This window comes from Melopsittacus undulatus, chromosome 1 (genome assembly GCF_012275295.1).
Source record: "Melopsittacus undulatus isolate bMelUnd1 chromosome 1, bMelUnd1.mat.Z, whole genome shotgun sequence".
In the NCBI taxonomy this organism is placed as follows: Eukaryota; Metazoa; Chordata; class Aves; order Psittaciformes; family Psittaculidae; genus Melopsittacus; species Melopsittacus undulatus.
In genome coordinates, this window is record NC_047527.1 from 103977701 (window position 1) to 103992387 (window position 14687).

Consider the following 14687-nt stretch of genomic DNA (forward strand, 5'->3'; position numbering starts at 1 on the left):
ACTGAAATTTAAATACATCCATTGCCAAATCTACTGCCATAAAGTGGGGAATAAGAATACTTGCAAGTTCATTTTAATCATAATACAAACCTGTCACTACTACTGTAATTTAAGAATGTTTCCAGGATGGGAATTTCATCATAACTCTTCCCAAAGTGACAAGCCATGACATTTGTAAAGCTAAAAAAACCAATGTCATTCTGGTGCCTCCCATAATATTTCGTGTTTTCTTTTTTTGCATGCTTTTTTTACTATGACGACACGCTGGCAGGAGCCACTCTGACAAGGCTGTGGTGTTCCCACACTCTAAAGCAATCCCAGAAATGTAAATGGCACACAACAATTTGCCCAAAAAGTCAGTATTCCCTTGTACGCCCAAGCCAGACACGAAAGCAAATTGTCCTCAAATTCCGAGCAGGAGCAGCGGGATGTTTTCATTTATTGCAATCACAACTGGTTGCTTTCTCTCCATCGTGCCAGGCAGCTGAATTATTAGCTAATTGTCAGATCACCAGGGGCACACTGCTAAATACACATGTGCATGCTACTAAATTAAAGGAAATTACTACATCGAGTTCTCCTCCAGTCTCTCCACACGTTAATTAAAAGCAGGTTACACCCACCATCAAAACAGATAAATACCTGTGATTCTGCTTGGGGAATCACAACAGGATTGCTTTCTTGGAATAGTAGTTGAGGCTAAAGGATTGAGAGTTTTAAAAGACGATCAGGTGCTTCTATAAGTAAAATCATCAGCAGCGACAGTTATCACAGCATATACACAAGTCAAGGGTACTGTTCATTTTCATACTTCAGTGGGAACACAGAAGAATCTCTGCTGAGGAATAACCCCCACCCTCCTATGCAGAGTCGGTGTGACTTTGGCAGTGGTGCTAGAGGCAGGTTACACAGCCAGATGGATCATCAGCCTGTTCTTCATGATTTTTGGACTCATTTCCTGAAGCTATGACAGGCAGGTAGGCAGAAAACTCCACATGTGCTTTGGAAAGATAACTATTCTTCCAGTTGAGCTGTAGCAGCAAAGAAACATCTTGCACTTTGGTTTCTCCCATTAATAACCCTTGTACATCAGTTTGTGTTGGTCTAGGAAAATCAGTAAAGTGAGAAAGGGCAGAAATATGAAACACACCTAATAATGCACATGGTGATATGGTTTATTTCACCTCAATCGGATAATTGGCCTTTTGAAGATAAGGAATCCAAACACACAATGCAAGTACAATACAAATCAATGCACAAATAAGGACTAATCAAACAAAATGAAAATTTCCTCCAAGTATGAATTCACCTAATTAAAACCACAACCAACCACCAACAAAACACTCATGCGTTGGCTTTGTACAGAGCATACAGAGGATCTTTGAGCTCTGTGCCTAACCTTAGACTCCTTACACCTTAAAACTGGTTACGTTGGAGAGAAATGTCAGCTCCTGAATATACAGTCAGAAAACAGTGCAGCCGGAATAGGGCTAAATTAGCAGCTTTGTAATAGTGCCAGTGCAACCCTCAGCCTAGGGCAATGTGCTCCCTGGTGAGGTTAAGCAACCGAGCAGAGCCCCATGCTACATCAGATGTGCTGTTTCTAGTCACTGATTTCACTTGTTCAAGGCTAAACCAGTTACTCTACATAGCACTGAGGAAACATGTTCTAAAATGCTACACTATCAGTTTTCATGCTTGGGAGCACAAAAGGATCCTCAGCTGGGGACTAGGGAAAGACTTTGCTCTGTTGCATGCACCAAGTGATCTTGGGTGGGTTTCTGAAATACATCCAGAACTGACCACTGTTGAATGAGGTGGCAAAACAAGACATGTCTTACAGGCTTCAGCAGACTTAACATTCCATTTTTGACTGAAATGTAGGGACAGCATAGCACTTGCTCCACACTGGGCAGCTCTGGATGATTTCAAGAAATAGCATCCTGAAAGCTGCCTCTGTCATTTCACTTGGCTGAAGGAATCTTTCTCTCTTCCTAATCCCTTCTTCCTTATTCCTAGCTATTAATATTAATGGCTCAGAGCCATCCTGTGAGGGACCAGCAAACACACACCTTTATTTTCTAAAAGCTCCTAGATGACAAATTCCCAACAAAAAGAATCACTACCAGTCCCAGGCTACCCGTGAATAAAACAGCTGGACAAGAGGCTCAAGTCATCAGGCATTTGTTCCTGTGGCTTCTCTGCTCACTCTCTGGCTGATGGCGATTTAGTCTGTGCCATCAGCATTCCCCAGGTGCCACCTGGGCAGACAGCACAAGCTAGGGACAGTCCCAAACTGCACATGGCCACACTGCTCTAGTAGGTGCAAGAGTTTGGCTCTGCAAAAGGACTGTGTCCAAGCCTTTCATCTCCAGGCCAAGAGAATGATCCCTGACCTGTATTATGTATTGCTTCTGTTGAAATTCCACAAGTGAAAAACCTTGCATCTTGTGCTGTTAAGAACTATTAATCCTGAAGGCCACCCAGGTCTTCCTGGTATAAGGTCCCTCCCTAATAAAAACCCACTTCTCTCTGCACCCCAAGAAATCTGGTTAGTATGCTTCTAGTTTTTACCTCAGCTTCACTAGCAAAGACCAGTTCTGGGACTGAGCTTGTGCAAACCCCACCAGTTCTGTCCCTTCACCCTGCAGTCATCCTTTCGACACCAGCCTGCCATCTTTCCCATCATTTGTTTTCTTTACCTGACTCACAATTCTTCATCTTATTTTACAAGAAAGATTAAAGTACACTACGTTTAATCACTACCATATGATAATCCCCACTGCAATGTGCTAAGAGACCAAACTATTCATACTTCACCACAAACTAGTCTTTTGTTGTCCACACACCATCCAACTCAGCCCTGCCTCTTCTCACTCACAGGCAGATGTATTCCCAACATTGTCATTTTCTTTCCCATGTTTTGTACTGAAAATCTGATCCCTCCATTTTACCAAAAAAAATCCTCTCTAAGAAGCCATTTCTGCTCCCAACCTAGAATTTAAGGACTCCTTAACTGCAGGGAAGAGAAGTGTCCTTCCCAAAGCAACGTGCCTAGAAAAATGAACAAGCTCTGCTGAGAAGATCCTGACCATGACACAGGCAGAGGCTGTGTTGGAGGCAGCAAACACAGGCAGTGCCCTTGTCCCTGCCACAGCACCTCTCCGCAGCCATTTCCTCTGCTCCCCTAGCAGGGTGCTCCAGCTCTCCAAGAAAGTGGTCCTTTTTTGGGCACACAGCCTTCCATAGTGGATGCCCTCCCTGAAAAATCTCTGGCTCTGATTCAGATGGTAATCTGAATTTAGATTAATTTTTCAGAAGAGGCTGAAAAAATTATCTGTCATACAGATGGGCTCAAGCTGAACAGCCTTTCAAAAGGCTTCTGAGTTTAAGTGAAAGTTATTAAATGCTCCTGAGCTGCGTTCTTTTATTCTCCAGCTCCAAATAGTTAAGACATTTATGGAGCATGTGAGTTCTGTTTGCTTTTAAAACAGTGAATTATTTGACTTTCATTTTGCCTCTTCACTTAAAAATCTTTTGAATGTCGAGGAACAGAAAAGGAATCACCTCCCACCATCCTTGACAAGGACAGCAAACACAATTAGAGACAATACACCAGATAGATGTCTGCACTTGTTTCCTGCCCTTCCACTGAATCTCAATAAAAAAGCCCTTTGATAAAGTTAATTGGATGATTCTCTCATTCTGCTGGAATAAAAGAGCTCGCAGAAACACAAGAGCTGACTTTATTAGATTGAAAGGTAATGAAGGACTTACTCTCCCAGGCACCATGTGGTCACATGCACCACCACTAGTTCCCTTGGTTCTGCATAAGCAGTAACAATTGAGATGACAATGTATATTACAGGATCAGAGATGTCACTTCCCAGAACTAAAGTACAATGACACTTTCCCAAATTAAAATACAACGGGATGCATCTGGCTGCTCTGGCAGGCTCTGAGAGCTCTGCATTGCTGTACAGACAGTTGGAGTAAGGTTTCCAGCAGGAAAACCAGGGCTGCTCAAAGGCAGAAACAGGCTTGAGGAAAAGTGAAAGCAGGGCTGGCTACCCCTCCACTTCCTAACCCTTAATTGCATTTATATTAAAGCAGTGGATGGGAAGGAGTCATGCACATGACAGTGCAGTGGTTGTCCTATGTGTCTTTGCCCTGAGGCTCACTGTGTCTACTGCATGTGCTCCATGCCAAGGCTGTGGCACTATCCAGGACATGCTCCCGATTCTCACTGCTCATATAGAAATGGATAATTAAGAGACTGGGGAAAAAAAAAAAACAACAAAAAGAGATTTATTACCCAGAGAAGGGGGGGCTAAACCCAACATTTTTATTTGCTGCTTCTCCATCATTCGGGGGTTGCTCATGCAGCTCCCCTGAGTCACTGGACAAAACAAAAACAGTGCAGGGATCAGAAGCAGGACAAAGAAATCCTTGAAGTCCTTCAATGCTGGAGTCACTCAGATATTTTCTTATCCTAGCTCATCAGCACTTTCCTGCATTACTGAGAGTAGAACTGTGAGTCAGTGCCATAGGTAGCTGTAACAAAGCATCTACATTTCACCCTGCTCCTTTGCTTGTACTTCCAAAAAAACAAACTCATCCTTTAAATGCCATGTCACATCCAGAATCCATGTACAGCTCATTACCAACAGCCATTCGTAAAATCTAATTAAGGCTTTGCAAAAATGAAGCCTGCAAGACTTGCTCCTTGGTGTAACTGATCGCATTTTCATTCTGCACTGGAGAGTTTCCTACTCAGAGTGTACCCCTTTCCCCCCTCGTTTTTGTAGAACTACAAACTGTATCAGCCATTTCTCTGTATTTCTTTCAAGTCCCTGATAAAGTATGATATAGTATAGGAACAGAATGTTTTGTCTGCCTAGAAACAAAACCTTCCACACATGAGTCTCTATTTTACCAGCCAGGTTTTTTACCCATTTAATAGGCTCCATGTTTACTCAGTATCATTCCAGCTTCTTAAATCCAACTGTCTTGTGCTACTTTTATATACATGACACCAACACTATGACATTTTCCAACCAGATTTATAATCCATTTAAACCCCCACATTTGTTCAGTAAGAACTGCTTACCATTAATTCCAATTCAAACGAGTCTATTATAAGAGCATCATTAACTATCCAATACTAGATATTTCATCCTGTTGCTGAGGACAAACCTGTAAATTATCCTAATTGCAAACACTGTAAATATTAACACAGTAATCACTTCTTTTTTTCACAGTGTTTTGGAACCTCATCTCTGCTCCAAGATGTATTCAGAATCAGCACTAGTCAGAGAAAGCTCTGCCAATTCAGCCAAGGGTGTTTTATCAGAATTGTTTGCTTTTAATTTTAAAACGCCTAGTTTTAGCACCTTCTGCTTTAAATACACTGAAGTTATGAATAGCACAGAGTCAACACTGTCATCTAAGATAAACATCTCAGCAGCTTTTTCCCCATGTAGACAAAAAAAATTAAATGCACACTTCTTCTTCAAGCTTTGTTCTATATTCTTATGACAATTCTATTATTTCCATAAAGGAATAGATTGATATTATTCTTTGAACTTATTTTTTTCCTCCTACTCCTCCTCCCTCTATAATTTGCTATTTGTCCCCATGGACAATTTCCTTACGTCATGTTTTTCTCTCTAATCATTCACTATCCTGCACTTCCAGCTGCAGGCAATGGATATCTGTCTCCTATAATTTTTATACCTTATCCTTTCACCTTATCCATCACATTTTAGATGAATAATCTATAAGTATTTAAGGTGTTAAGATCTCTGAAATTGATAGAGCCATTTGGGTGCAGAGGGGCACTCATCACTGACTGCTGCCTTACCACACCATACTGGAATTACTTTCTGAAAGATGCTCCACATCACTCATGATTCTCCAGGCCTCTAAGCTGCCTCTCTTCCACCATCTTTTCCCAGACTGAGGAAATCCAGTAAATCTAATCGCTTCTCCTTATACAGGAAGACCCAGTTGTCCTTATCTACACTGCTGCATTTAACGACCTTTTAAGGTCTCTCTGCAAGAAGGATTCAGTCATTTCTAGAGTGTGCATGCTTTGAGCTTGGGCAATAGGGAATACCAGCTGTTTTACACAAAGCAACCAGCACAAGTATTGAGGCATTTTGTCAGGTAATAAGAAGGGCCGGAATACCTGCCACAGGCACAAGAGCTACCTTTCTCCACCACTCCACCCCAAAAACTTCTACACAAGATTCTTCACAGTATTATGTTCTCCATCTTCAACAGAGAAAGGTGAAGACTATCCCTACCCTCTTCCTGATGTCAGTCATAAAGGAAAGAAGAATACAACATTTATAATAATAGCCATATTAATGAGAAGTGATTAAGGCTCAACTTCAGGAAATGTGTGTCACATTCCCACCACTGCCAAAAAATCCATATGTGAACTTGAACAAATAATTCTCCACTTGAGTTTCCTAATTGTGTAATGAGGATTGCTGTCACCGGGTAATGATTGAGACCCACTTGCATGATAAAGTATAGAGGATCTCTGTGGAAAATGTTAACTCAGTTTCTAAAAGCCTTTCACAAAGAATAGGAGGATTAAATTAATGACAGGTTGGAAAGATAGGCTGCGAACTACTCTCGATCTATAGCTCAGGTGACAGAAGAGTTAAGTGCAGGAAAAGAGACATCCCCGATGAATTGCCTGTCTCCTACAAGACGGGTGTATGGAAAAGCCACACTACTGATGGAACACTGACTTTTAATATACAGAAGCTACACACTGCACTGTGATTTCAAACTCGAACAAAGAAAAACCATCTCACTTGAAAGAGTAACTCAGGGATTTCTTCATTGAGCACCAATAGAGACTGGTAAACTTTTAGTTAAAACTAAGTAAATACTGCAGTCTGATGCTAGTCATCACTCTCTAGCAGCAAAGATTCCACTTTGCTGTATGTGTTGAACAGAGCTCCAAGCATAATATTAGAAAAAACTCTATGTCTTATACACTCAGTCAAAAAAGTCAGTTTAAAATGCAATTTCAGATGTTAAGTCCCACTTGCATGGTTATTCCATAACTAATTGCACTTCCATAAGCAGAACTTGACCCAAGTCTAGGGATTAAAACCCCAGCATTTACTGAAGGTGCAAGAAGGGGCAACTACTGAAATGTTCTTCTAGTTCTCCCAATACAAGCACTTGTCAAAAGAGAGAACCAAGACTATTAAGAGAAAAAACAGGGGATTCATAAGTGGGGAAGTGGAAGTCATTAAACAATATCACGTAATACTACATGAGTGCAATAGACTGGCTTCAGTATATATTTTTCTTTGTGACTGAGATTCCTGCAGCTTTCTCAACTTTCTTTGGGAAAGGAGTTGATAAATGGAACAATCCAGTTTTAGCTAGAAAACCCTGCCTTCTTCCAGCATGACAACCCCTTCCAAAACCATCACATTGTTCATTTTACTCAACCCTCCAAGCAAGCACCTTTTGGCAACACTGTATATTTCAGCTTCCCTGGCATCTACAAGAGTTCCACTGCGTCAGTGACTCATACGTCAGTCTTAAAAGGTCCAGTGAAGAAAAGAACAAGGCCAATGTTATAAAAGTATTCAGTTACTGATGGATTGCAGAATTTTTTTATACAACTGTCCTTTGCAGTGAGGTGTAAAGGAATAGAAACTTGTGCTGTCAACAGAGCTAAGTTGTTCTGGGTGCAGATTAGCTTCACTAAGGAGATATTTATTGCTTCACCTGCCTTGAACTGTAACAGCAGACTTGTTGACAAATGGCTTGTAGCAGGTTTAATCTTCACAGAGGTCCACAGCCTTGTAAATATTGTGACAAGCAAACCGGTCTTTTGTGTAGCTACAGATCAGCTTTTGGGGCTATCTACTGTTCAGAGCAGTATTTCTCTTCACAACTTGGCTGGTAGGAGGTTTACACTTAGCAGACCAGCTTGTAATTCAAGGCTTTGTGAAAGTAATGAGGCCAGGACCTGAAGATGACAGATCCCACCCACAGTTCTTATTTCCTTGAAAGCTGTGTAGGAGCTGTATAACCATCCCTAGTGTCATCTATTGCATAGGCTTAGCTGATCATTTTAAGCAAGTAAGCTCTGTGAATCTCTTGGTTGATTGTAATACCAGGACATCAGAAAACACAAACCATACCGTTGCCTCCAGAAGGATAATCTTGAGTTAATCCCACAATGAGGAGGAATCTTTCCTCTTGTTTATAGGAAGACCCTACTGCTGTAGCTTCAGCAAATGAAGGCAGCTCATTTTGCCAGTGCCAAAGACAGCAAATTTTAGTTAAAATTCAGTTAAAAGCTTTGTAGCCAGAGAGCAGACATCAGGGGGCAATTCCAGGAAAACATACCAACAGCCACAGACACCTATTTGGGCACTGTATCTCTGTAGCAGCACCAGAAATTTTGTTAGCTAACTATATTCCTGAGAATGCAGTTAAGCAATATCACTTCACTGAATTACAACAGTGTTACACACAACATCTGAAGCATTTGAGACAATACCACTGGAGGTTAGCACTGTTTCTAGGTTACACTGCGTAAGCACTGTCATGATAAGGTCTGCAAAAGTCACTATATTTGCTTTAATGCATCACTCTCAACAGGTTAATGGTACGGTGCGAAAGACTTAAAACCCCCGACTTTTTAAGGCTAATAACTGCTGTTTATCACCAAAGGGCTCAACCACCACAGCAAAAGTGAAACTTTGGAAATATCCTACCTTGCGAGAAGCATTTTTGTCTGCGCTCTCCACATCACCGTCCAAGAATGGCATGGCAAATGAGCTGAGATCCTGCCAGGACAGAGAAGAAAAAATTATGTCCTATATTAATGTTTCCTTCCCTCAGAGCATCCCATGACTGTAACCCATGGTTTTATTAGAGAAGTGCCCACTACTTTACCCACAGCAATTACTGGTAAGCAACAACACAGGCTCTGATCGTTCTCCTTAGCTGTGAAACCAAACGCAGCTCTCAGTTCCAAGTATATAAAGAGCCCTTAGTAGAGCTTGCACTACACCACAGTGGAAAACCACCTGTATAGCCAAAGTCAGAAGTCCTATGCTAAAACTTTCAATGGGAGGTACCTAAATACCACAGAAAAATTTGTAGGAAATTACAGTTTCAATACAGCCACTTGCTCAGCAAATGGCCTATCTTGTCTTGAGTGGGGTGTATCATCTCAGTTTAAAGAGTAGTTATGAGAATAAACAAAACCTGAATAAGAATATGTTGATGTTCTGGGAAACACATGACACATAGAACAGAGGTGGAGAAAATTGTGCCATAGTGCTCAGGGAGGAAATAAGCAATTCACTTGCACAAATGAGAGGAGCACCCGATTCTCCATGACTAAAGACAATAAAATCATAAGAGAAGCATACATGCTCATCTTTAATTAACAAAAAAAACCAAACTGCAATTATGTTCTACCTCCTGCCATCTGTTCTGTTTATGCTATTTCATGTTCCAGCCATGGGGTTTTTAGAGCTCCTTTCTACATGCATAAGGAAATCATGTTAGTGTCAAGTTCAGCATCTGTTTGATCAAAAAAATAGATAATGACTAATTCTGTGATCAAAAGCATAAGGTTGTGTAATGCTGTGCACTGAAAACCAAATTTTGGATCCTAAATCTTGGTTTAAATGTCAGGAATACCTCCCCAACGCAGATGCGAGGCATCACCCTTTCCATGTAATGATTCAGTGCTGCTCTACTACCACATCTGCATCCCATTTAGGATAGCTCAAAACATAAATAAATACCAATTTCACATAAGCCTAATTTGAGATTAAATAGAGCTTAATTAAAAATTAGCACTGGCTGGGTAGTCTGCAGGGCTTGCTTGCCTTCAGAATTCAGAGCAGCCACAGGTCCAATCACATCACATTGTGTAATCATACCAAATCCAAAATATGCTCAAAAATGTGTATAACTCAGACATAATCCTTACAAGTGTTTGAAAAATATTCCAGTTACATAAGAAACAACAAAAATAAGGAACAAAATATTGAATTACTGGAACTGAAGCACATGGGAGCAATTCATGCCAAGTTGGAAAGAAAGGAAAAAGTAGAAAAAAGAGGCAGCAGCCAGGCTTGGCCAAGCTGGCCCCAAATCATTCGGCCACAAACCAAAGTATTCATGAGAAATTAGCATGATTCTGGCTCCATCTATGCGCATTCAATGGGAACTATCCACAAAGGCCCAAACTACAAAGCACCAACCCAACTATACAATGTCACCCTCATCACCATGCTTTGACATCTGTGCTTCACATCAACTTCATTTGCAAATAAAAACATAAGGAAGCATCTCAAAACCAAAAGAACAGGGAATCTGTTTGGTTTAGATTTTCACTGTTCTCAAGATTTGACAAAGGCTTGCACCAGGCACCACAGGACTTTCAAGAAAAGCTTCTGTGTCAATTTGCTTATTCTTAATTATAAACAAATTCTAATTAGTTAAGCAACTATAATTAGTTAAGATCAAAATGACTTACATAGTCCACATAAAAATTGCTCGGCCATAAATGGCATTTATAAACACTGTTGATACATGGATTATCATTACTATTATTATTCCTACTTCATATGTTACTGCAGGACCTAAATAAAGAATCTCTGTGAAGACGTCTAAAAGCCTAATGGAAAGTTACACAAACACATATCCCCTCATGTTTACTTTAATTTAGCCAGAGAATTTACCAACATTTTCCTCTACCCATCTTCAGTAGTGCAGAAACTGGAATCTGATGTGTGCTAAGTCATTTTCCGTGTAATAAATAAAGGAAATAACCTCTTTTGAGCTCCACGTATTAACATCCTGATATTACTGCTTGGTGTAACCCACAGGGAGAAAACCTGCTGGAGAGTGGATGGAAGGAACTGGCTTAAGGGAAGACACACCTAGTAATCAGGGTTGAAAAAGCTGTTCAGAGAATCTGAAACAGCTAGGAATGAAACCGTAACCTCCTTTTTGGGGGGCAGAAACCTTCAAAACCAGGAGGTAGGTAGATAGATAAAACTATTTTTCCTAGGAGCTATATTTCACTTCCCAGCTACAACTGCAAGCTTAAAAACATGTATGTATTAAGCTCTAAAGTCTAAAAGTATCACAGAACCAGCTGATGGCTCTATTCTAATTCTTAACTCTCAGATATCATGAAGGTATGCTAACTTCATCTGTCTTTACAAGCAGAACAGATCTCCGCTTGCAAGCAGAGATAACTGGAGTTAGACCTTTCTGGGCAGCACGAGACCTTTCTTTGTTAATACAGGGCTGGAGAACTTTTCAAACAGGATACTAATTGCACTCTTAGTCCTGTGATAAAGGCTGTAAGTTTAGCTGCTACCTAACAATTTCATCTTTCATGTCTTCATAGGATTCTACATGGGAAGGCATCCATTTACAGAAGGTAAAAAATACACGCATCAAATGCCAGGCTGCAAACTCCGCTCTCTCAATTCCAACCTGTCGGTTAAGCAAGCAAATACGAGATGCTCATTTTCTCTTTGCATGTATCTCTACAGAACACAGACTGGATACCTATTCCTTCGTGTTCCCTCTTCATCCATGTGATGGAAGAATTGATGATAAAGCAACTCTTTAAAAAAAATAAAATGAAACCTGCTCCAAAAGAGTTGCAAAACACCACAGTACTCTTGACAGGCCAATGGTGCAGCTCTGGACCTTGTCACATATCTGACTGCTCTGATCTTATGCCAACAGATACACATTGAAGGCTCGCTCTGCCACTAACCTGGGATTGAAACTGTTCCTAGATAGCTTTCTTGTTTTCCAGCTCTGCCTTAATGCACTTGGAATAAGTGCCCTGTAAAATCACATGGTTCTGGAGGGACGTGTAAAAATTCTCCACCAAAAGCATATAGTGATGTCTTTGCATGCAGAAGAGCGCTTCTCATTTGAGACTGCAGAGCCCTGGCTAAAGAACAAATGACATCACTCCTTGTATCCATCAGCGCTGCATTATATCCTGGGATAGAGAACTTCTGCAGAGACCACAGTCTATGATCATCCCCATAAAGGAACAAAGGCCGCCAGAGACTGCAGCTCTGGTGCTGCTAGCCTAGAGTTAAGAGTATGAGAAGTCCATTTTGCAAAGTTCTGTTAGCTTTCCTGCCATGCTCCTGTTCCTCTGCCAGTCCTCCGTCATTCCCGTCACCCCCAATTAGGAAATATGACCTCTTGAACAGTTTAGGTTTACTTTACAGCCACAAAGCCACTTCAGATTTTTTATTTCAATCCACTTTTATTTACAAGTGGTTGTTGTGGCAGCTCCTGTTATATTCACTGGATATGGCCCCAGAGCTGTGACACAGCAGAGCCCCAGCTCAGTGCTCCTGCTACCAGCCAGGCTTTTTCCTAGGAAGGGCTATCTCCCACAACACCTACTCAACAGGCAATTTTCCAGGACTTTTCTCATTGGTCGCACAGGAAGCTAACAGATCTAAAAAAGCAACTAAACTGACACTATGGTTTTTAACAGGCGTGTCTGCTGCTTTAGTTTTGGCAGGGTGTAAGTCAGTGTAACTCTGTCTGCAAGTGCACCTACCTTCTGTATCACCTCTTTCCTTATTCCTTATTTCCTCTAGGGAGAAACAGATATCAGGAAGGCTACAGATTATTCACACTAATTTCTTTTCCAAAGGTAAGGCTAACCCTAAGGAGTCTGGGTGACCCATGCATCTAGAGGATGGTCTTTCCTCATTTTAGCTCTTTTACTTTAAACAGCCCTTCATAAGAACAGTTCTGATTATGTGAATAGAAGGAAGAATAATTTTTTTTGTTCTTTGACATCCTGGGAAAACAAAGAACCTTTTCTCAGAACTGTTTTGGAGAATAGAAAGGAAAACCACACTTTAGGATAAAGAAAGCAAATATATTGGCTGGCATAACATAGCCAAATAGCAACAGGAGCAAGATCTGGTTAGCCAAGCCATTTTTCACCTTTTCCAGCCAGTTTCCCTGTTTCTTTCCTTACTGGGAAGGATTCCTGCCAAAAAGGCTTGCCCAGACATGCTGGTCTGGACACCGCTGCAGTTGGAGACCTTGGTGTCAGAGGAGGGCTTCCAGCAATTCTATTGCGGAGGTTGCAAGCTTAAATACCAAACCACTAAAGCCTTGAATCCAGTAAACAACACAGAATAAACAGGATTCCTTTTTTATTATTGTTTTGTTTCAAGGCTACTTTGGCAGCCAGGCTGATAAAGCTTCTCTACAACGGCTGAAGCCAAGGAGCCAGCAAGGCACCCTGGGATATGCCATGCCTGACAGGTCAGAGACCAAATTCCAAGGTATTCTAAGAGGAAGTATGACCTTTTTATGGCCCCACTCAACAATGGACCAAAATTTCAGGGCTGGGTATCAACAGAATGTTTCACAAACACCTTCCTGCTACTATCCTTCACAACTGTCCCTTCAAGGGCAAGGCATGGCCATAAGCAAAATGGTCATTTGAAATTTGTGCCCACGGTGGTGGGTCTGTGCCCCATAAACAGTCAACTCTTTGGCCATGCTTCAGGGGTGACTCAGGTCAGAATATCTTTATGGCAGCCCCGTAGCCTACCTCTGCTAAAAGGCTGGGTTCCCCAGCTATAAGCAACTTCAGAGTCCGAGCGTAGGCAGCATCACACAGTCCTAACTACTGATGGTGTCACCCAGAAACATTATTTTTCTGCTTCACTGTGTTCTATATATGTGCTAGGATTGCACCAAATTTAAGGCTGTGAAATGCCTGCCAGACATTACAGTTTCTTTTTACAACACAACTGAAGCAGGAGGTGACGCTTTACTAAGACAGCTTTTCAATATGGGGAGACAGCTCTTTTAATACGATAAACAAAGAAAACAAGATACAAAGAAATCAAGCTGAGTGCTGACAACAGCCCTGGTCTCCCAAAAAATTGCTGAAAGCTGCAAACCTCAGCATCCCACCTTAACAGAGCTCTCAGGGTCTCCTCTGCTGACGTTACTGAGCTGTGAGCACTTCAACCATCCTACCAAGGACAAAAAGAAGACAGGATTTTCATTAACATTGGCTGTGAGTGGTTTCTTTCATCTCAGTCTGCACAGCAGCAGATTTTTTTTGTATCAACCTTGGATTCGTACCTATTCCAAGCCTATGTAAAACTCTGAATAACAAATATACTACATATGCTAATAGCCTGTGAACAGAATCCAAAGTCTGAACTCTGTGGAACAGGGGACATAGCTTTGTAGCTCTGACTGAATAGAAAATTTTCTTTCTTTTTGAGAACAATGCTATCTAGGAGCCTTTGGGAATTTATATCAAACCACTCAATTATTGCACAAGGAAAGATTCAACACTGATGCACAAAGGAATTTCTGCCCTTTTGTTTATGTTGTTCAGATATACTAGTCATAGTATAGTATAATAAGACTTGCTAACACTGCTTTATTCCTTTAGGAGTAGGTTGTTCACTGCTTTGCTTTTCTCCCTCCCCCATGCCATCTAGACTGCAGCATGTGTTTTGGAGACAGATATCTAAGTCGTACTGTGAGACTGAAGATGCTAGTGACTAAGTCTCAGTATGACTCAATGGGAGTGGGCAGTAACAGATGTACAAAGCTGGGTTAGATTTATGCAAGCCAGCTTTGTACTT

The 14687-nt window shown here is 41.2% G+C and overlaps 1 protein-coding gene across 3 annotated transcripts in view; it reads right to left on the reverse strand.

The window, feature by feature from the left end:
• PRKAG2 (protein kinase AMP-activated non-catalytic subunit gamma 2) overlaps nucleotides 1–14687 on the reverse strand; it is a 216614-nt gene that overhangs the window by 143753 nt on the left and 58174 nt on the right. For 2 of the 3 annotated variants that reach the window (XM_034064345.1, XM_034064320.1), the window contains exon 2: nucleotides 8763–8834. In XM_034064345.1, the coding sequence (XP_033920236.1) occupies nucleotides 8763–8834 (72 nt within the window). Of the gene's footprint in view, nucleotides 1–8762; nucleotides 8835–13998; nucleotides 14061–14687 lie in introns of all 3 variants that reach the window. The other variant, XM_034064383.1, reaches the window with a different exon arrangement.